At 35.2% G+C, this 24,351-nt stretch overlaps 2 protein-coding genes across 2 annotated transcripts; one reads left to right on the top strand and one right to left on the bottom strand.

Annotated features, from left to right (window-relative positions):
- Positions 1–23,941, top strand: LOC140750190 (ras-related and estrogen-regulated growth inhibitor-like protein). Its single transcript, XM_073083587.1, has 6 exons — positions 1–295; positions 15,654–15,710; positions 18,263–18,339; positions 20,821–21,002; positions 22,601–22,787; positions 23,656–23,941. The coding sequence occupies exons 1-6, from the start codon at positions 232–234 to the stop codon at positions 23,722–23,724; spliced, it is 636 nt and encodes a 211-aa protein (XP_072939688.1). The 5' UTR covers positions 1–231; the 3' UTR covers positions 23,725–23,941.
- On the bottom strand, positions 3,969–5,510 carry LOC140750259 (uncharacterized). Its single transcript, XM_073083702.1, has one exon. The coding sequence runs from the start codon at positions 5,154–5,156 to the stop codon at positions 3,969–3,971; it is 1,188 nt and encodes a 395-aa protein (XP_072939803.1). The 5' UTR covers positions 5,157–5,510.
- Positions 23,942–24,351: the final 410 nt, after the last annotated feature.

Genomic DNA, 24,351 nt, shown 5'->3' with positions numbered 1-24,351 from the left:
GAGCAACGTGGGGACGCCGGCAGTCGCACGGAGAGCGCTGCGGCGGACACACGTGTGCTGCGACAACCACCGCTCGTCGCTTTCACGAACGCATTTACGATAACTTTGAACTCCGAACTTTTTTCACTAATAGTGTACCGTGAACTGAGTGATAGTATAGTGCGTCAATATCGTTATAATGTCCACTTGAGCGGGATTTTTTAATAGTAGTGCAAAATAAAAACTGTCCAAATGAAGATGACTGTAAATCGTATAAGGGTTGTGGTGCTCGGGAGCCCGCGGAGTGGAAAATCAGGTTAGTAAATTTTGTCCATTTCGTTATCGCTTTTATTTGAATTGGACCAGAGTATTAGGTTCCCATTAACCTTGCAACGTTCCCAACGACCACAACAGCCGAAGGGCGAAATTTGAGACGCGTATTCGAGATCTCTAATTAATAACCTATTATTCTAAAACTTATTTGTCATCTGTACTTGTATTAATAATGTACTCGTCTGTGTACTTTGAAGTTTTTAATAGTATTTTATCTTAAATAATAATAATTTATTGAAATTTTAACCAATCGATTAAGTAGATATTATTTAGTGAATTTATTTACACAAATTTTGAAATCTATATACATTATATTCATTTAATATTAAAAAGTGAATTCCACTTATTATTTGATAATTTTATTCTTAATGAGTAAATTACCTTTTGTATAATCGTAATTATGAATATTTTTAAAAGCGAAATGGTCACTCTTAAGATAAATAATATTAATGGTAAATCAGTTTTAAAATGCAATCAGTCTTAAAAATAATATGATTGTATCGTATTTATTTGATAGTTAATTTGCTTTTACCCTTTTAATATAATAACTAAAAGTTCACAACACAAAATATTATTATGATATTCAAATCGAGAAGTCGAACGAAGTTCGCAATTTGTCGTCTTACGACCTTTTTGTATTAATTGCATCGGTTTTAGTAATATCGATTTCTTGTGTGGTGCCCTTAAATGTGTTCTCCATTTATTAAGCCGGGGCTGGCGTTATCGTTATCACACGCAACACTCCCTCGGTATGCAGTTCTAACACTTCCAGACAATATTTGTTTTGCCTTTTCTTATCATTGCATTCCTTTTGAGGGCATGATTCAGTGTCGGCGCTCTGATAACAATGTTATGTTGACTTTTCAGCCATTGTTTTGTATGATTATAAGCTTTTGTATTGTACCTGAGAATATAACAAACTCCATTATGAGTACCTACTTGTAACGTGTTTGGTATATTTAGCTATAGCTGGTATAAGCCATGGTAACGGTTTCAAAAAAATGTTATAAATTGCTCAACTTTGCTTTAAATTCGATTTAATAATTTATGACTTAATTTTATTTAAACTCAATTTATATAGTTGCTATTAAATAAATATTTATTTTGGTTAAATAAAAATAAGATAAAAAATAAATTAGAAAACCGAAACAAAACAGAACTGAAAAGATAAAAATGCCTAAAATAAGGTTTGAAAACCTCATAATATGATTTATTACATCAAGTCAATTAGGTGACAGTGTTTGCCAGAGAAATATAGGTACAACATATACAAATACACTTTACTCTCATTCTGATACATTTTGTTAGAACACGGGAAATTAAAATTGAATCTTGTTTGCATCAAATAACAAAGTTCTGCGACGTAATTAATGTTTAAATGCAATCATTAGCTTATCATTGAAGCTTTGCATTATACAGCCACGATTATTACGTAAGTTATAGAACAACAGTAAATAATTAGGCATATTTATGAGGGAATTGCGAAAAATGTTTGTTATTATAATAATAAGGAAGTGAGGTAACATGGCATCACGATGGATTTGTATAATGTATTTATGTGTGTATCGTGTCTTGAATTGCATAATTAAAGCGAATCATCAATCCAATGTTCCACTTGATTATGTGCCTCTCTAATTAGAGTTTACGATAACTTTACCATAATATACTCTAACTTCTATTGGTAATAAATGATAAGCAATCTTTACAGATTTTTGCTTACCACAACTCAAAATTTGACAATTTACGTAAAGAAAAATATTTTATGAGCTTTGGAGAGAATTATGAAGAAGTTTCTGGCGCATAGCTTACTTCGCAACTCTCTTCACTTAAAACAGTCTATACTTTGTCAATTTCTATACAAATAAGTAAATGCCTGGTATTCATAATCGGACCAGAGCACGAGATCGTTTACATATCACTAAGCTAAAACTTAACTAAATAAACAAATTAAATAAATTTATCATGATCTTATAATAACCAAGATTTTTGCATAAAGACGTAAACAAACAAGCAAACAGTCCACTAGATGTAAGTGGTTTCAGCCACCAAGAAACACTGTACCTAATAACACCAAGTACTTCACTTCAGTTCTATCAGATGCATTACTGCCTAAGTACTAAGTAGGGACGTCATATTGATCTCTAACCACACCCTTAAAACAGAAACTAAGTAACTAACTAGTTAATTTTACGACTAGATTACCATACACGGCTCCACGTGTGTGAAGATATCCATTTAAAGTCATTTCACATTTTATTAGAACCAGTTGCGTATTCCCGATATAAACAAACTATATTCTATGATTAGGTTGGTAGACAGTAGCTACGCTTTCTTTGATTTTGATTTTGATTGTTCTTTGTTGTTGACTGTTGATGATTGTCTAAACAATGAACCATTAAACGTTTAGTCTGTTTATAATCCTATTATTAATTATTACTGCATTACTTTTACTTGTTCTTGTTTGTTCACGTTAGGGATGTGAACGAATATGATTAGGGACGTTACGGGGGTGATTTCGGATCTGCATTTGTGTTTATCGAATATTTTCTAACAATGATTATTGTAGACGTTTTTAATACTTTTTTAAACTTGTGATATTATTCATTAATTTTTACTATTACATACTTATCAAAAAAGAAAATTAATTAAGAAATGGGATTATAATTTTTCTTTTGCATCAAGACGCAAGTCTCAATAAAAATTTGTGCCGATGTTTTTTTTAATACTGAATTTACAAACGAGCATGCAATCTATCCGATGGTCAATGTCGACTGCCGCTCATATACATCTGTAATCAACCGTAGATTGTTTAGATTATGAAGCTTTCCATCCAACATTGATTAAATTCATCTGTTTTGTATAAATTTACCTGGTCTCGGTTTCAGTTGCTTAAGTAGGTACTTTACTACCAAAAATATAGCATCAGTGGTGTCAAGGAAGTGAGTGGTACTAGCGTCACTCATAACGAAAACACGTAACTATTCAGATTCGCGAAATATCTATACGTGTAGAGCAACGGCCTCGGCGTTAATGTGTTTAAGGCTTTAACTTACGTAAGGTGACCATGTTTAATTATCTGTAGGATAATCTTGATTTTTTTGAAATATTGCTTAAAATTTTTCAAATGCGTATACAGACAATTTATAGTCTGTGAGTAATAACTTACCGTAATATTTTACTCTGTTTCTAGCATAATATTTAGTAATACACTTCTTTGACTTTTAAAAACTTAATAACTTACGACTTTTTTCTATTTAAGGCAGGAAATTATTAGCATCTGATAGATAAATTATTTACTTATTATATAGCTATTTAATTGAGACATAAATAATTACTAAAGTTACACGGTTATTAGACACACGTCTCGTTCGCAAAGCATCCTGTGTTTCGCGGCAAAAATGCAATTTGCTTTTAATGTGTGGAAAATTACCTTATTATTTGGTAGGAGAAAACATCTTATTTCGATAGGAGGCCCTTACCAAGTATTCAAAAGGTAAAGGGTAAATATTGACATTACAAACTGTATACGTTTATTACAACTTGAAATATCACTATTAAAATTGAAAGGAACCTAGTCTTATTTGCGTCATCATTAAAACCCACTGATTTGCATTAAAGATTACATAAAATAAAACTAATACAATTAACACTAAAATTTATAAATAAAATAAATGAGTCAAATCGCTGCCCCGTGGAAGTGTACCCAAGATACTAGCAGCATTACCTCGCTGAATTGACAAACTAATTTGTTGGCCGAGGTAAGCTCCAGCTCTTGGGTCACCGGAGGCCTCAATCAGGCGCGAAGACAATTCTTTATAGAAATGCTTCGCTTCTGGTCCCCACGGTCCCATCGTCTCGACTGCGAAAGGCACAAACATGTAACTCTGTGAGATGTTAGCATATTTGCGCCGCTTCACAGCCTCAGCAGATTCAGCCGCCGCTCCAGCACGCATCGAGGTCGCCTGTATATGAGATGGAGCCATGGTATCAACACATGTGGCATCCCATACCAAGGACCTCCCCTGTTTCCAGGGCACGAGTGTCAATCCATCAGGCCGCTTGCCATCATCACGCACTATACCTTTCGGCTCTAGAGTGGCCGGTACGTTGATGGTGACAAGGGCCCGACGGATGACATCGTTGATGCTTGCGTGGCGCGACATACGGCCGGCACTGCGTTGACACGACAGACCGTGATGACCAGACTGACCGACGCCTTCTCCACAGACACAACGATGTGGCTCATTTATTTTTAAGCCAAGACGCAGACACACACATAGGGACAAAGTGGAATTATCCAAAAGAGTCCCTATGTTGCTCGATGGAAGAGCCTGTAGCCAGAAACCTGACTCTCGCTCCGATACTGCTAAAAGACGAGCCCGCTCTGTAATACCATCTGTCGAATTCAAAAGTGATTCATGGGTTAATTTACAGAGGGGCTCGTCCCATAATTTTTGGACGTGTAATAATTTGGGATAATTTTGATTTGGGCAGGCCAATACCCAAGCAGATTTGGCTTCACTCATGTACGCAACGTCGTAGGTAATTAGTGATTTTGATAAAATTTTCGAAACTAGGTCTTGTGTACTATGAGTTGAAGACAAAAATGCCGGGAGAGAAACACTAGAAATTTTGCGTACTCCCAAACCTCCGTATCTAATAGGTAAAGAGGCTTGGGTCCAAGCGCGGTCCGAAATTTGACAATTAGATACTGATGATAATGAGTTAAGGATGATGGTATCAATGTCATTTAAAATGTTCGAAAACTTGAAAAAGGGACTACATCTAAGAAAATATATAAATTTAGGGGCAAATAGACAATTACGAATAAGGAATAATGCCATATGAGAATTAATTTTAAATAATCTGTCTGAAACGTTGTGAAAATTTTGAATTTGATTTTGGGCGAATGAAGGAATTGAATCTGCAAAAACAGGTGCACCTAGTAAGTGAAGAGAGTCCTTATCGAGAATTTTAATATTTGGGGCCAAAAAGTTAAACTTATTTATTATCTGTTCCTTTTCTTCTTGAGATATTTCAGAATTTATGTATAATTCACATTTTGAAAAATTTATGTCCAGTCCAATTCCTTTAAATTTATGTATTAAATATTCCAAATCACCTAGAACAGAACTCACTTCACCACCTAGAGTGCCATCATCCAAATACCAGACATTTAATTTAGAATTTAATTGTGATATGATTGGATTAATAGCCAAACTGAAAATGGCCGGCCCAAGGGGGTCACCCTGCTGGCAACCAACTGAAGACGAAATGGAATGATTACGATACATTAATTTTGATGGTGAACTATAACATTGCCAAACATATTTATAAATAAATGGAACATTGTTTTTAATTTCTCTTAGCAGGGTACCCCTATCAACCGAATTGAATGCATTTTTGACATCAAGCTTCAATAGCACTTCACCTCCTTTGTTTAATAAAAACGTTCGTGTTGCGTGGACTGCAGCCTCACAACCACCTTTGCTTCCAAAGCCTAGTTGTATTGGAGAGCATTTTTCAGTAATAGTACTTCCTATATGCTTACAACAGACTTTGGAAGCAAGCCGACGAAACGTACAGCCCACAGCAATAGGCCTTATACCGCCATCTTTTTTTTTTAAGGCACAAATATTTGCGCCATATAATATGGCGGTAATGTCGTTATTTACTTTGCCTTGTAACATGAAATTTATTAATTGTGTAATGTCTTCAAGCAAGACTCTGCCAGCCTCGCCTGTTGCACCACACGTAAGGTCTTTTAAGTGCTGCGGAGTAAAACCATCCAGACCGCCAGCAGAGCCATGCTTGAAGGACATTAATGCAGATAGTACTTCCTTCATATTCACTTGCAGGAAGTTGTCGTCAGGAAGGGGAGGATCTGGGAGATGAAGTGCTAATGGAGCAGTTGGATGTTTGTCTTTTAGAGCCGAAAGCGTATCTGAGGAGTCAGGAGCGATGGTGTCGTTGGAAAAAAGTAAATTTGAAGCACCTTTGATGTCACCGTCATTAATTTTGTTTTCAATTTTCTTGTAAATGTTTCTGAAAGAAAAATTTTGTTTTGAAAAAATGTCTAAAGAAGTAGGGTTTGTGCAATTTGATTTAATAATTTTCGTTAGAGATTTATTTCCATTTTTTTTTGCATGTAATTTAAAATATACAAATGTCAAAAGATGCTCCCAGCTTTCGACAGAGTTTTGCGAAATTGCATTACGTATAGCTTTAGAAAGACTTGTGGCAACAGTAATACGAGCACCTCTTGGAATTCGTTTTACTATTGCCACATTATTTTTAAAAAAACTTAAGGTTTCGGAAAATGATTTATTAACATAAATAGGGCATGAATTGGGAAGAGATGGTTGGAATTGAGAAGTTGAACAATCATTTCGATAAGATACATCTTTATGTATTCTACCGATATGAATGTTCAATCCCTTTGTACCTTTGAAAAATCTTGGCTGGGAACATAAATTGCACTGAACTAAATTTGGATAGACAACATCGCTATGCTGGCTACAGTTGCCTGCGCTTGAGACAGGAACGACGGGCATTAACAGACTAATAAAACTTAAAACTATAGAACATACAAATTATAATCGAAAAATAAAACTAAAAATAAACACTTAAAAATCACTTCACATAACTGAGACACTTGATCTGAAAGTTGACATAGTTTGTTATGATCACCACCACGTTTTTTAAGGGTTCTCGTTATAGCTTTATTCAGTTTTAGCTTCAGTAAATATCATAAATTCTTGCATTTATTGAATTATAGTGTATTTAATGAGGATTTCTTGACAACCAAACTTCAAAAATGGCATACAATGTTTCCTAGGCAATGTATTGCAGTGAAATATAGACACAAATTAACGCAAAGCACTTTATATTATATATTAATACATTATTATTGCCTTCTTTATTGTGTCTTAACATTTAAATGGGCAAATAATGTTTAAATAATCATTTTATTAATTTTATAAAATACGGAAGAAACTGTCACTTTTTTTGTTTTTTTAATTATATCTAATGACAGTGTTCCATTTTCTAAATTTCCCTCATAATAATTATAACGAGACGAAAATTGTAAGCATGTCCTGCGTTTATGTACTGTACAGTCACCGCCAGTTACACAACTGGTTGGCGCCAGGCGTCGCGTCGTGGCGTTGCGTTTCGCGGGAAATCGCCGAGTCGCCGCCACCGCCTGTAATTGCAACGCCCTAATTGTTCCGTTGATGCCTGACTGACCGGTAGTCAGTACGCACAGATTTTTAAAGTTCCATCGACATTCTTTACGAAATTTGCAATCAAGCACAGATACGTTTCGTCAATCGTGACGACACTATCGGTTCAGACTAATGAATACACTCAGACGTTTCATAAACAGTGTTCAGATAAAAGGTTTCTTGTTCGATTATTGACGTAAGATTGATCCCGAATAATAAGATCATATATTACTTACATCAAAAAATGATGCAAGAAAACTTTTTACTCTTCTTGCGAAGAAATTAGCAAATGAGCTAGCAGCACTTCTGATAATTAGTGGTCTCTGTATCGCTACTCCTGAGGACTCAGTTGGAACGCCTACTAACCAAGAGTGCCTATTTTAAATCAGAGCAGCGGCTTATAAACTTTGGTAACGCCGAACTAACAGAATTCTACCTTAAATCTATATAAAGCAGTAGATACCTACAGTGTATAAAGAATTTAAATAAAATTCCTTTAAAGTTTTCTCCACGCTAATTATAAAGCGAGATTCCTATTTCCGTCGTAAACTCCATTAACGCAACACCACCGTTGCATACGTTTGCAATTCATTACTTGTACGGCGAAATTGTTAAAGAGATCCTGTCTAGTAACTCTTTAGGGAGTGGCGCCTACTTGTGACCGATCCATGGCCGAGTAACATCGTTCAATGTTTATCGCTGGTTGCTAGGCCAAGTTCGACTTTCATAACTCTACGATCGGCTTTATCGTCGTTTCTTGGGAGTGCGTACGTACTTTGTAGTTACGGTTCGCGAGTTAATTATTAGGTTTTAAAGTTTGACTTTCAATCGACTTAAATAAGGAGAAGGTTTATAATTCCACTATTTTTTTCTTGTTATCCACCTCATCATCCATCATCCATCAAGAAAACACCGCATGTACACCTGCATGCGGTGTTTTCTTTTAATGATTAAACAGCCAACGTACATTTTAGCGTTTAACTCACGTTGGAATTCTTATTTCTGCAATTCAGATTCCACATAGTAAAAGTGCGATATGGAAGCATATGCAAGAAGTGCATAGATGATGTTGATCACTTAACATCAATGGCATCAGGAGATTCAATATGTGGGCACCAATACCAAGAACACATAAGCTTCAACCCTAAATTCTTCATTCAGATATCCAGAGGCTTCAAATTAATCTTCTCACGACGGCAGACCGGTAAACTCTTCCCGAGTAGGTCGTTAGTAAATAAATAATCATCTCCCATCGTAACCCACTTTACCTGATCCAATGGTTTTATCAAAACAACCTGTACTCAAAATGGTTAATGCATGATTTCTCTAGTAGCCTAATACTGTTATTTTACGGAAAGACGACTGCAGTTAGTTTCAGGGAACCGTTTATGTACCTAGTATTTTATTCAACGAGGCAGAGCTGGCTTTGGAGATGCTGGCTTTGATCCAGATATGCATTGGCTTAAATGGGTTAAATGTTAAATATAACATAAGTATAGCTAAGAGCAGTGGTAGCCCAGTGTTTCAGTCACTAGGTTGAAATCCTAGACGCGGCTCTCAGAATTTTCAAACTAAAAAATTGATGATCAAATCATTAAGGTAAATAATAAATGAAACCTCGTAAAGGACGTAATGTACCAGAGTTCTACACAATTTTCAAAGATGTATGACATTTACCTATGTACACTTCGCCAATTTAGTTAATAAGGTCTAAATCACTAAAGATTTGCCTCTCGTGATTTTAATAAAGAGCCAATCGTGTTAAATTATTTTATCAGCCATTTTTGCCAATATCATAAAGCTATGTGACCTAAAAGGAAAGTTAAATCGAAGTAGGTAAATGTGTCAAAAAGTATGCCTGTCACAGATTTTCAGGTCGATCATAATTTTATCGGTATTCCGTTACTTAAAGAGGCAATTTTGGCATCATGTCTGTTTCTGAAAATTCCAAGCACAACTACAATATTTGGGTCACGCTACAAACCTCGTTCGGAAGATACGCATGTTTTATCATGTTGCATCTTAATACACTATGTTTATCTTCCCATAAATTTTTAATAGGGATGGCCACCTGAGATCGATTAATCGAAGAATCGCTCTTTTGGACCAAAAAAATTGATTATTTAAATCGATCTCCAGTAGTGGATCGATTCAGTGAATCGATATTTCATATTAGTAGACCGAAATTCCATTTACTCGAAGTTGATTGAATATTAACAAACTTGTTGTTATACACATTTTTTGCTCATGAATACATATTTCAGTGATTGTTTGGTCCTGACGCCCTTTTTTAATTAGATTCGCCCCTTATAAGACCGAAGATCGATTTTTGAGAATCGATTTATAACACTGCGTTTCGAATTGATGGAAAAATCGATATTTTTCGGAAAGAATCCCCATCCCTAATTGTTAAGTCGAAACGTTAAAGATAATCGTCTATACAGAATATTTCAATTTGAGGATATCTTTGACATAATGGTTTGTCAGAAACATCAATAAATGATAAATGGTCCGTGTTCTTTAGTTGTGGTTTTATTTCGGTGGGCTTTCGGTGAGTTTTTTCTTAAAGTGCCGATGAATTGATGATATGTCATATTTAAGTGCGAGGCCATTTTTTATGTAATGCCGTAAGATATGCGGAGTTTGGCTGCGTTTATAGAAAACCGGTGTATTATGTAAATAATATTTTTTTTTCTGTAAATACCTATAAATAATGTGTCGGTAGAAATGCTTGTGGATTGACTACGTATATTTCTACCTTTGGACTAATGATCTGACGAGGAGAGCGAGAAACTGCTCGTCGAAGTGACATTATTAGTGGAGGTCTATGTCAAGGAGTGGTTTAAAGACTGATGTATGGATGGATAATATTATTTTTTCATAGGAACATTGGCGTGGAACTGTAAAATGAAGATAACATCAGATCCCATGGTCCTCAGAGATAGTAGTCCTGCGATTTTTATAAACACCAAAGTTTACTTTTGAGCAGGTACACATTTCAGCATTTCTTTTAGCTTCTACTTATAAGATATTGATAATGTAGGTTACTTTATTGTAATATATTTTTCTATTCTGACATTCTACACCAAGGTACTGCATGTCGGCTCAGTTTTTGCTAGAAATGCAAAGAGAATTCTATGACCATTACGGTCATAAAACTTTTATGGCGTGGTACTACGCGTCTAGTAAGAAAAAGCTACCTACTACTTGAAGGCGCCTTTTTTTAGCCAATAACTGTATAGAGATTTTTACCTTACACGTCAGATCACAGTAATGTACTGCTACGATGATTTAAATTTGTGTCACGGTCCCTTATAGATATGTTATCATGTTTTAATCAAAGGTTTCTAATCTTATCTTTTTATAAGTTAAGGGAAGAATTAGCAGCAATAGCCCATTAGCATTTGTGACTCACCTATATTGTGGAGATCCAGGATTGAATCCCGTCATTTGATATCGAAGTTTGTTCCTGTTAGATTTTTTATTATAGAAGTAGTAAAAATCTTGCAGCACCATCTGATGGTAAATGTCCAATGCTGTCCCATTTATATCAATAATATAATAATCCACAGACAAGATTAAAGTCCTACCTGAGATCTGCCGCAGATGGTTAGCATTACCCCCCGAAGATTAAGTTAGAACGTTTCAAACTAGCACGTCTCAAACTAACACTATTGTTAGGTTCCTATTACGCAGAAATAGGCGCATCGGTAGAGTCAACCACGTAGGATTCTACCTTTAAATATAATTTCTCACCAACATTCCCAAAACAAGTTACATGGGAGGCAATTAGCCGCACTTGTAAAGTATCTAACGGTTTGTTATTAATGGTTTTGGCGACGTTAAATTACCAGCACTGAGCCATACGTCAACATTACTCATACATGGTTCGACGCGTGATGGATGGAGCTTGTAATCTATTAATTACCCCATGATGCCTGCCGATACAACACCATTGTTTCAGATAGCGCACCATCTATCAACCCACGTGATGCCATGTCGTCTGATCATCGTAATTTGTTATATGCTTCGCTGGTTTAACTTTCTAGGGTTCCGTGTAACGTAACGGGACCTTATTACTAAGCCTCTGCTGTCTGTCCGTCTGTCAGTCTCCCTCAGGGCTCTATCCCTTGAATCTTGATTTTTTGTCTGGATTACTATGACACTTATTTTTTTATAAAGTGTATTTGTGGCCGCTATAACAATAAATACTCGTACTAAAAATAACAAAATGAACAGTGACATGTGCACCTATAGACAAGAAAGCGGAATTTTTTGGTCTATCTATGGAACCGTAATAGGTAGAACCGTAATTTTCACAATATATGTATTCTTATAGCTGCTGTAAATATAATAAAAATAACAATATGGTACAGAACCCTCTGTGTGCGAATACGACTTGCACTTGCCCAATTCATATTGACTCCTTCGTTTAACGATGCCTTCAAAATACCGCGACGAAGGTACTACGGGATAACTTGACCTTAAGTTTAAATCATGATGGAGAAAGTTTTTGATTGAGATGATATCAGATCAGAAGCTAGTCTACCGAATGAAATCGAAACTTGCGCATCTTTGTTCCTATTATGTAATGTATGTGAACTCAAGTTCATAGCATTTATATAAGAACTTCATAATTTTGACGCGTACTTATTCCTCTAAATATGTTGTGTCGATATGACCGGTAGAGGATTTTCATTTAAAGTTTAAACTATAGATAGTTGAAACAAATAAATAAAACGATAGTTAGAGTACTTATTCTAGAGTAGGTACTCTATATATGACACGAATATTACAGTCAAATATGAATACACAAATACTCAGACTCAAAACCAAAATTCAAAATTTATACTTAGATGTTTAACTGGCCGGGGAATGATCCCGGAACCCACCGTCTCGCGTTTTACGGTAGCCAACGCGGGTCGTTGTCATACTTTTAAGAATATTTGTGATGATTTAACATCACCTCTTTATTTCGTATCCGTGTTATGATTGTTACTCGATCATGCGTAATCGGTCCAGGGAAAGTAAGGCCCACATTAAAACTTATTTGAGGCTGAAAATAAAACGAAATGAAAATGAGAGTGTGGAATTTCGTACGTGTTTCATAAACAAGTCTGTAGCAACATGACAAAGGCCTTTACAGACCCTATTAAGTGTAAAGTTTTATAATGGTTAACAGGTAAATAATTTTATTGGCGCGGCGATAACTCCTTTGTGGATTTTTATAGTTTTTTATGTGTTTCGTAAAGTTATTGCTTTCATTGTACATATTGTATTTGGAAATAATAATTTAAAAATAGCAAGCAATTTACAAGTTAATTATCCACATAAAATGTTATAACAAAGTCAAGTTTAAATAAAGTTTAATTTCCATAAATCACTACTTTCTACAAACCTTGTATAAAACAAATACAAGAAACATAATAATATATCAGCAGACCGATTCCCATAAATTTAGGGGATTGAAAGTCAATTGGCCACTTAAATCGATCCCAGATCGGGTATCCATTAGCATCGATCGATCTCGGAAAGTGCACCGCGGAATGCATACCAAGTGACCAAGTGCATTGTCATGCCGCATTGTTGCATAACATGCGTCAACCGAATTGGTTCACTTCGGGTGACTGCGATCCCTTGGAGGAATGACCCTAATTCAGTGTTATGCAATATTGCTGGTATGGGATTATGATGGTCATATCGTGCGACATATTTGGGTAGTGGTCGAATGTTTAGTGTGCGGAGTTAGTTTGGTGATGGTAGAATTCTTCATGCGTGCAGTACTTTGTTGCAGTTTGTTTTTATCACCGTCGACATTATTATTTACGTCTATTTCCTTAATATTATCTTTTTAGTTCAGAATGATAGTAAAATTCATTCGATGACAGCTTCTGCAGCCCATAAAAATGTTACAAACATTAAGATTAGTCCTTCCCAAAATCGGTTAGTTAAAATGACTCAGAATATTAATATTAATATTCCTGTTATGAAATAGGAATAAATATGGCAATGACCATAGTGGTACCTATTATCACTAAATAATTATGGAGTTGAAATAACTAAGTTAACATCAATGTGTACCTAACTACCAAGGAAGAATTTCTAAGCGCTTTCAACTTTCAACCCTGTGTCGCTCCCACGGCATCGGGTACCATTTGAAGGTTTCCCCCTCGTGAACAAAACAAAAAAAAAGTTTAACTTTTATACTTATTTACTATTAGTACGTAGTGGTGTACCACATGTGTTAAATAGCTATGCTATGCTACATTGTAGCTATTGCACAAGTTGTACGTGTGCACGCGTTGCAACGAAATTGGATCATTATTCCGATGCAATTGATTCCAATCCCTTGAGATGCAGATACAATGCGGCCAATAATGAATCTTTGTATGTACCTACTGCATGTAAATAAATTAAATTGTTACGGAGAATTATATGAGAATTTATAAGGAAACCGGAAAAGTAAAGATAAATAAAGAAGAAGATAAACAAAAGTATATTTTCTGTATCATTTTCTAACGATACTTTAGCTCGTAATCCACGCCTTACAATATTTAAAGAATAAAAGTCTTGCAAGTAGGACTAAGTAGGAATTAAAGTAAATTTCTTAATCAATATTGTACTGAAGTTACGATAAGTTGTAGTAATGTTCTGAATTATATTTTATATTTCATTTATTTTTATAAAAACAGTAGTAAACACCAATGTTTGGTTCATGTTTATGTTAACTATTTGATCGCTGCTTCTAGGGTTATTTTAGAAAGTTTAAATTTTTGACACAATTTTAGATAAAATTGATCAGAAAATAATAAGTACTGACAAAAGTACTTTAACAAGTGCCTACATAAAAATTTAAAAGCGTCCGAACTTATCTAAGAGTTAAGATAAGATGAAGCTTTTAAGCACTTTGTCAAGATGACAAGACAATGGGGTTAGGGTTAATTTTCGGTCTTTGACTTACATCTGTAAATACTGACAACTTAATAATGTTGTTAATATTGTAGCTTAATAGTGTGAAAATTAACCTCCGACTTTAGTTTATTTTTTTATAAAAAAAGGAGTAGCAGATGAGCATGCAGTCCACCAGTGGCTAGTGCCGCCCAAGGACATCTGTAATAAACCCCAGATAGGAGTAGATATTGCTACCTGACGTCGGCCACAGATGCGCCGCTCTGAGGACTAAGCTGGAACGCCTGAGAAAAGTCTGTCTCTCTTACCACACTCTTCAAACCGGAACACAGCAGCGCCTAACACTGCTGTTATTAGGTAGAAATAGCTGTGGCGATGGTGCCGCCGGAAACGAACCACAAAGGGTTCTACCACCTTCAAATGCAAGTTCGAATCTCAGACTCCAGTGTCACAAGTATTTTTTTTTAAATAATGCATTTTAGAAATAAAAACCTAACACGTATTTATTATCACGACAATGGACTAGGAAGAAAAGTAATATTTCTTTTTTAAAATCATGTGTGTTTTGGATATAATTAACACTCACTATTAGTCAACGTTACTTAGTTCGCAAAATCTTTGTCAGAGATATGCAAAGTATACCTAATTATCAATATAGTCTGCATTTAGCTAGCGTGATGCATATATCTCTTACTGTGCTCAGCATTGAGACGGGAATAAATCGCTGATGCTACAAAGTCGACAATCAATATTCCATTTAGTCTGTCCTTATAACCATACTAAGACCAAATATTACAACCTTGAGCTAACTTCAACAACCCAACTATTCCCATACCGGTTAACAACTAATAGCTATCCATCAAAGGGCGTCGGGCCAACACATGAGTTGTCCGAGAAGTAATCAGCTTTTTGAATACGTAGCTCCCTTTGATGGGTGCAGGATTCTCCACACTTCATTTTGTCGGTAGCCTGTACACCGGACCGTCTATTCACACAACATGCGTCGTCATTCACGTTGATAACTATTTGTGTTACCCCTACATCGAGATTGGAATTCCAGAAGTGTTATGTGTATCGTGAAAAGACTAATCAATGGATGATGTACTGTAGAAAGTTGGGGGTGATGACCCTAGATGACGTATTTATTAGCTCCTTTGTGATGTTACGTAGTTTTTTTGTATTTTGACGTTTTCTCTCTTGTTACAGCGGTGGTTGTGCGTTACCTGACTAAGCGGTACATCGGGGAATACAGCTCCACTGGTGGTAAGTGTAAAATAACATAATTACTTATTTTTAATATCAATATATTTTTAGTATCAATATACTTACTTTTTTAGTATCAATATAATTACTTATTTTTAGTATCAATATATTTAATGTAATTTCCTGTTTTCATGTATAGAATTGTGAAGAATATTTTTATTTTTTCACGATTTTCTCGCCATCTTTATTTAGTACACAAAAAGAATAATCATATAAATTTATAATCAAAATCCTTAGTGTTAATTTTTAATTTACCAAGGTTATGAACAATATAAATAGTAGTAAAACACGCTGTTATTGTACTGCGTGTGTTTTTGAAATTTGGTAATGCTTTAAAGACACATTTAATTGAATCTAAGACATTTTTGTGCCTGACAGAAACATTTATTTGGACTTCTGAGGTATAGGCCAAATTCCAGACGCGTAAACGCCCCAAAAGTCACACATAGGACTCTGTCCCTTTCCTCAGATAATTAAATTTGATGTCAAAAGACACATAAAAATTATCACGTAATTTAACTACATAGTAAATAGATGTTCCTGTCAGTTTGCGTACTATTAGACAACGGATTCGTCACAGCTAGTCGAAGTCAGTAGAACTAACCATGATGGATGAACCATCCCCAGTTATCCACGACAGAAGCTGTTAGCAGACCACGCAATCGCAATTCGTAATGCCATTCACATTCTTTATAAACTACATTATAATCGACGACGAATTAAAAAAACCGCATGCATATATTTTCTAAGATTCCACAGAAAATGAGATGTGGTTGACGTGAGAAATAATGTTTCAAATCTAAAAGTACCTTTTCATAGGGTATTAGGTCATCAAGTCATTGAAGATAATATTAAAAATAAGTAAATGTACTAAATATACCATTACGCTTGTTTTATAGTAAGTTTATATTTCTTTTCCCGAAGCTTCTTTTAATTGTTTTTATTTTTTATTTTAAGAAACAATAATTTTAATTTTATATTTTATTAAAATTTTAAAAACATTAAATTTCGTTTAAAATAAGTACCATACCATGTTGCAGGTATAACACAATGAAAGAAATAGAAAAAGTATCGGGTCTGTAAAATGTTGAATTGAAATTCCTTGCGAAATGATTTTCTTTATTTTTTCCTTGTAAGTTTTTGTATGAAATAACAAGTCGAAATAAAAATAACACCATAACTTTCTAACATCGGTTTACAGATGTAAATGGAATTTATCTTTTCCATCTCAATTGTGATAATAGTTTCGAAAACATCCATAAAAATAATGCATCAAAACCAGTAGCCATTAATACGCTGGTGTGAAATAAATATTTATGTGTTTAAAGCGGATGGTCGACGGTGTTTATGAACGGACATAGTGGCGCATTTCGCTCACTATGTCGGAGTTCGATTCCTGGCGAAACAAATGATGTTATTTGGGTAGCATAAAGTAGATTGGATTTCTAGCTTATTTCAATACATGTCAAGTTATTACGGTAATTAAGTAGTATTCCAAAGTGAATAAAGCAATATACCTAAGTAAAGTAAATTTCTCGGAACGGAGTTCCTACTTTTTGAAGGTGGTAGAACTCTTTGTGGTTCGACTCCGGCGGCACCACCGCCACACCTATTTCTACCTAATAACAGCAGTGTTAGGTGCTGCTGTGTTCCGGTTTGAAGGGTGTGGTAAGGGAGACAGACTTTTCTGATGCGTTCCAGCTTAGTCTTCAAGGGTAGCGGCACATCTGTGGCCGACCTCGGGTAAGGAATATCTAATCCTATCTAGGGTTGATTACAGATGTCCATGGGCGGCAGTACCCACTTACCATAGCAGTCGAGCATGCAGTCCACCTGGGACTGCATGCTCGACTGCTACTCCTATATAATAAAAAGAAATATATACTTTAGCCAAACTTAAATCAATCACCATCTTTAATGTATATCCACTTAACTTCTGAGACAAAGCACCTTAATAATAAAAAAGTTGACCGACATAAACGCAATTTACGCGTTTAAGTCCTACGTTAATATGAAATTATTTCCTTCCGACCTTTCCCAATGTCGTAGTTTTCGTCAGTAATGACGTTGGTTTGTAATTACTATAATTACTTTTCACTCACTTACCTTCTGTGATGACGTATCGAGTATTTAATTAGTATTAACGTAAACAAGATCATAAGCAATAATTGAAATGACGTATTTCAATTGTAATTGAAATTACAAATATAGTCAAAGGAAGAGAAATTTAAATGGTCGTAGAGGAAACAAAAACAGAACAAATCTCTTGTCATAATTTCTGCCTAAACGAGAATCGAACTCGAGACTTCCGTCAAATGTGAGGTTAAACGTACAAAGCTTTTCTCAACATAGATATCTCAAATATGTATGCTAGCGCAAATAAAATCATCTGTCTATAGGTAAGTGATAATTCCTTCAAAATTAGTCTAGCCGACTTTAACTAAGTCACTAACTATTCAAATATGTTTATATTAGATTCAAGCTGTATTATGCAATAATTATTAAAATATCTAGAAGTTAACGAAAGATCTAATTTGGTGTTATTGTTTCAGATTTTCTCTATCAACACCGAGTCGCCTTCGATGGTGCAGTCTCCGAAGTTGAGATCCTAGACACATCTAATTGTGCGGTAAGTCATCTAACTTCTGTCATTACTTAATAATAAGGCTACCTATCCATTCATTTGGACTTAAGACTGTTGGATATAAGCTTTTATTTAAACGGAGATAGTCATTTTTTTTGAGAACAATGAATAACTTCGTACGAATATTCATCTCCAAGATTTTATCTCTTTTCTTCTTCTTTATTGAGATAAATGGAATTATAGAATTCTATCCTATACGGCTAATTAGATACAGATGATACTGAAAATTTTTGCATTGAAAATCTTAAAAAAATGACATTGTTGTCTTCTACGGATAAATATTTAGATGTAGTACTAGTAGTAGTAACATGATGAATCAAGGCGCTCTCTAAACCTATAGGTATCTCATACATTTTATTTTTGATGCTGACATTTTTATTGCGAAATCATGCACCTGGATATCTGAGGAGGGAAGCATTAAAAATACATTTTATTACACTTTTTATTTACAAACAAAATGTATACATAGTCTCTACCGCATTCTTCAGTGCGATTCTACATAAAAAGGTTATAAACATAAAGATAATCATACGCAAACTAATATAAAACACATTTGGATGCGAGCCAGATGTACCTTGGAGCCAAGTAATCCACAATTCTTGTAAGAGGAAATCATTTAAATGACCAGAGATAAAGTCATTAAATAGAGTCCGAATGCAAGGCATACACTACATAAAGAAATTGAATGGAACGTTAAAAAATACCTTTAGATAAAGATAAAGCCTTTTCTATAATATAGGAGAGGCAGACAGTAACAGTGGCTACTGCTATCCATGAACATCTGTAATCAACCCTAGATAGGATTAGATATTCCTACCTGAGGTCGGTAACAGAGGCGCCGCTACCCCTGAGGACTAAATGGAACGCCTCGGAAAAGTATGTTTACTTTACTACACCTTTCAAACCAGACACGGCAGCATTTAAAACTTGCGCTGTTAGGCAGAAATAGGTGTGGCAGTGGTGCCGCCGGAGTCGAACCAAAAAGGTTCTACCACCTTCATGCCTACTATATAATAGCACTGTTAAGCGCTGTTATGTTCTAGGGAAGGGCGAGGCGTTCCAACTTAGAGTTCAGAAGTAGTAACATATTTATGACCGATCTCAGGTTGGATTCTTACCATATCGTCGATTCAAGATTTCAGGCAGTAGTTGCCCTAGTTGCCTAGACTGCATCTCGTTTACTAATTTGGGATATAGTTAGATACCTATATATCGTTGCAATATACATCGTGCTAGTGTATCAATATGATGCAATACGGATCATATTGATACTTGTGTTATTGGATAAGATTGATGGGACAAGTAAAACAAAACTTAATTATACAAAGACAATTGAGATGTTAATCTGCTGACTTGCGTACGCGTAGCCTGCTCAATCTAATTACACAAAATGATTACAAGGGCCCAACTTATCTGATGGAGTACTCTATACGAACCTTTATGTGTGAAATCGAATGAATTTGGTGGCGTAATAACTCGATAAAACACCACGTCATTGTTGTGATGTGAACAAGCCGAGCGTGTTTTGTTTTCTCGAACACTGTTCATTTGTCCGATGTCGATGCGCGAGTGAGCAATATCGATTTATTGGGCACAGTCGTTGACGTGCGATTTACTTGTCGGATTAGGGTTGCCAAATTCAGAAATTAAAAAGCTGGCATTCAATATATCGCATTTTTTGATTCTTGAAATCAGAAATGTTTGTTTTCTGAGTCGGACATATTAAATCCGCATTTTTAAAGAGATAACGGCCGAGTTAAGGTTTAGGAGAGGTTACTTTTACCTTAATTACCTTAATTACCCTTTGAATGCTTGTTTTATTTTTCAATTTTGTAATGCAAAACAATAGAGACAATTTTGCGGATTTAACTTTGTAGATAGATAGGTACTTCTATAAAATAATATGCACTTTCACGATAACTACCAATTACCAATTTTTTCATAACTATCTTAAAAAGGCTTATTAGTACACGAAATATAATTCAGTTATACCTAACAAATAAACGAAACACACTAATAATATCAGTATGATAGTATTACTATGATTAAAGTGCTTGTATTGGGCAACGTCCTAATAATGACTTAAGGAAGCTAAGCACAATGCAACTAATAACACCGCAATATTTCATTCATGTTTCGCCGAGAGAGTGATCGAGTATTGAGCTATCGATAATGTTCACTTGAATTCACTTCACTTTCATTCTATCGGAAGGGACTAAATTTGTTGCATTATACCGTTTGGAAGTCGCGGACGTCAGTAAGGTACATAAATCACGGCTTTATTAGTTCTTACCATTTCCTCTTCTACGCTTTGTTCATGAAAGTTAAGGAAGGAAGCCATAAATCTCGCTATGAAGGTGTAGTGCTAGATCGTGTGATAAGGTTTTTTAATTGTTTGTTTACGCATATTAACTGAAGTTGGGTGCTTATTAATATAGCGTATAGTAATAAAGCGTTTTATTCCAGATCCGCGGTTGTTTAGCGGAGCACGTGCGATGGGGCGACGCGTTCGCGGTGGTGTACTCGGTGTGCGAGCGGCGGTCTTTCCTCGCTGCAGCTGAACTGCTCTCGCTCCTGGAACGCACGCGCCTGCCCGGCTGTGCCGCTGTCACCCTCCTGGGGAACAAGCGTGACCTCGAACACGCCAGGTAAATATTGTTTAACTACTATCCTACTCGCCCTTTTCTCTCCACGAGAGAAATCATTAACCATTTTCATTGAACTCCCGTGTGTATGATACAGGATACTATAGAGGAGTCAAGCTGGTTCTCGGGTTCCAGATGACCGATACTCCCGTGTGTATGATACAGGATACTATAGAGGAGTCAAGCTGGTTCTCGGGTTCCAGATGACCGATTTTTATCAACTACTTATAGCATAATACCTTACTCAGTAAATGGAAAATAAAATTAATAAGATTGTAATTGTCATTAGCTACTCTCAAATGAGTTGCGTATAAGGACTAAATTTGATACTAGATCAGAACACAGTATTGCTGTTAAGTGACATAATATGGCTATAGGTTTGGAGATGACTTTATTCCATATTTCAGATATTTTTATGTAGGACACTCTTTTCTAATTCTACAAGTATAGCAAAACCAATTGTTGGGAAGTTAGAAAAATTTAGAAGTTAGAAGTTAAAAATTAGTAAGCGCTATACAATTGTCGAGGAAATATAAAATCCATCATGCGAAACTTTATGACCTACCTACTCGACTTTTGCATTCTCCTGAAAAAATATTTGGCTACTGACGACGACAGCTGCATCTATTTTGGAGTCTTTACTAGTGCTATTATACTCTTTTTCTTTTTTAAGACAAAAGTCACCTTAAACATTTATAGATACGACCAATGTTTCGTCACACTCGTTTTTCTTCTTAACAAAAATGGTAATTTCTCGTCCAGCCACTTAACATTGGTCAATACAGACCAAATCATACTAATATGTTTTTATCAGTACAGTATTGGATTTGTTGCATAAACCAATTGCATTAAGGGTATTAAGGTCGCTATGACAAAAGGGCGGCCAAGGATTGCCTCTACTATTTATCGTAATACATTGCGGTTAAATCCTTGGCCCGCAAGGGATCAAATATTACGCAAGCTATCGAGGTATTCAGAGCATACCTGTATCCAAGCGGTGCGAAATACGTTTCTTATGCAACTGAACCGTTAAGGCTGTACTTTGTTATGTATTCTACACATGAGTTTAGGATTTTGTGCCACCGAGATTTTTCTTTTTGGAGTTAAATATCGCGACAGCTGTTTTCTTTATTTTATTTTCTGAAGGACTTGCGATTCGTGTGCGACGATGACAACATCGCGTTAACGCCTTGTGTATATAAATGTGACGATGAGTCTTTGCTGCTTATGGTCGATTAGTAAGCTGTTTGAAGTCAAGAACAAATTAGTTGATACTTTTAGGACACCCATTTAAAATTGTATCAATTATGTGTAATAGCTACTCAATTTTTGTTTTTTGGCGAAACAAATTCATCCAAATTAGTATTAAATAATATCGTCGTATCTATTAAACGCTGTGTACAGATGCTTTGATACTATTTCATCTAGTAAGTTTGAAATCCTTGGACCATTAGTATTTTATCGCTTAATGCTAGGAAGATTGTGTAATCATGTGTAGGAATGTCAACAATTATTTAATCCTTTCATATTTCTTTGGATATCTATCTTTTCTTAATAATTCAAAAGTGGATATCGAATTTAACCAAAACCATTGTCACCAGGGAGGTCCACGCAGAGGAGGGTCAGGAGCTGTCGCTTCGTTTCGGGTGTCAGTTCTACGAGGTGTCGGCGGCGGAGTCGTGCGCAGGCGCCGCGCTCGCCTTCCACGCGCTGCTGCGGGAGGCGCGCGCGCTGGCCTTGCTGCTGCCCGCGCCGAGGAGGAAACTCGCTGCCTACTCCGTCTCTAAGGTACATTGATGTTATGATTATGAAACAAAAAACGTTACTCTCATTACATAAAAACATTACCTACATTTCAAAGGTAGGTAAAGTCTATAAATTGGACAGCGTGATGGACTATGGCCTAATCCTTCTCATTCTGAGAGGAGATCCATGCCCAGCAGTGGAACAGTAATGGGTTGCGATGGTGATGTTACATATAAAAAGAAAATAATTATCATGATTATCGAAAAAGACAAACTGAGTTTCTTACCGGATCGTCTCAATTGTGGTCCCGTTCCGATCCGGTAGTAGTATAAGAAAAGAATATTGTAACTGACAATTTGTAAGTGCCTCCGCAGGCCTATACAAATTAAATATATTTTATTTCATTTCATTATAGTACCAAAGTAGGAAACGAGCATGTCTTTTATCTGTAGCAATAGACACTTACCATAAGTGGCTACTGGCGCCCATAGATATCTGCAATCAACCCAAATACTAATCAGCACTTGGTCAGCTTGATAGACAATGACCTAAACTCTACATTATGAGAGGAGATTCATGCTCAACAATAGGAATAGGTGATGATGAGGAATAAGGTAGTTTAATTAGGTCCTTTTTACACTCTTTATATTAGCTTCACTTGTATGTTTGTCAGTCAGTAACTCCGTTTTTCAGTAGAAAGAGTTCAACATACATCCTTATCTTAGCCTGCATGTATGAAAGAATGAAATAGAATACTTTTCTACTTTTTAGTTGATTATAACATAAAAGCGTGTTTTTTAGTTTTTTGAACTATATTTATTATCTTTGGACATAATTTGTTTCTATGATTGTGTATAAATATATAGGTTTTAGAAATTATATTATAATGTTTCTTATTGTTTGTTAACAGGTAATAGGCACGATATTCGGCAAAAACAGCAAGAGTGTGCGGAAGAAACGGCCATCTCTCAGTATTTAACTTACGATAATTTATTGTTACGTAATACTCGTATTAATTAAATCATAGACTGCGATAGATTTTACGTTAATTTAAGGCCCCGTTGGGAAATGTGATTCATCTCATGTAATCGATTCTGTTAACGAACTAATTATGCGAGGTAGGGTGCGTTTATAGAGACGTCGATTTCACAGTTGCAAACGCAATTTTTCGTATTATTTCCAATCGATTTCTAATTTGTCTAATTTGACTTTTGTATAAACGCACTTGTAATGAATACGTCTGCATTTAAGTCATACGACAATATGTAAATAGTTTGAAAAGGATAAATTTATTTTATATTTTTAACGTAATTAATTCTTCTTTGAATCATTCTGAATTATTGTAAATAAAAATATCTTTATCTTTTTATAAATGACTTTTTTTTATAATTTTAACAGTGAAAATGTTGGTGAATGAGTGAAATATTGTAAATAGGTGTAACTGTTGTAAATATTACAAATTTTTTTGTAAGTTATTTTAGAACGAACCTCGCATTAGAGTAAAGACAATATTCTAGAAGAAAATAATTGTAAATATGATAACTTATCATCGATAAGGATAAAATTATGTAATTCTAGATATTATTATCTATTATTTTTATACAAT

This window comes from Epargyreus clarus, unplaced genomic scaffold, assembly GCF_041222505.1.
Source record: "Epargyreus clarus isolate Ecla_fem2 unplaced genomic scaffold, WU_Ecla_fem_2.2 ptg000019l, whole genome shotgun sequence".
NCBI classification, from domain to species: Eukaryota; Metazoa; Arthropoda; class Insecta; order Lepidoptera; family Hesperiidae; genus Epargyreus; species Epargyreus clarus.
The sequence above is the reverse complement of the archived record's forward strand: the minus strand, read 5'-3'. Positions and strand labels throughout refer to the sequence as shown.

Bases quoted from the DNA above. Each gene is read 5' to 3' on its own strand.
- LOC140750190 (XM_073083587.1), top strand. From the start codon at position 232: ATGAAGATGACTGTAAATCGTATAAGGGTTGTGGTGCTCGGGAGCCCG. The intron at 296-15,653 runs GTTAGTAAATTT...CTCTTGTTACAG, and splicing joins CCCGCGGAGTGGAAAATCAG to CGGTGGTTGTGCGTTACCTG. The intron at 22,788-23,655 runs GTACATTGATGT...GTTTGTTAACAG, and splicing joins CTGCCTACTCCGTCTCTAAG to GTAATAGGCACGATATTCGG.
- LOC140750259 (XM_073083702.1), bottom strand. From the start codon at position 5,156: ATGGCATTATTCCTTATTCGTAATTGTCTATTTGCCCCTAAATTTATA.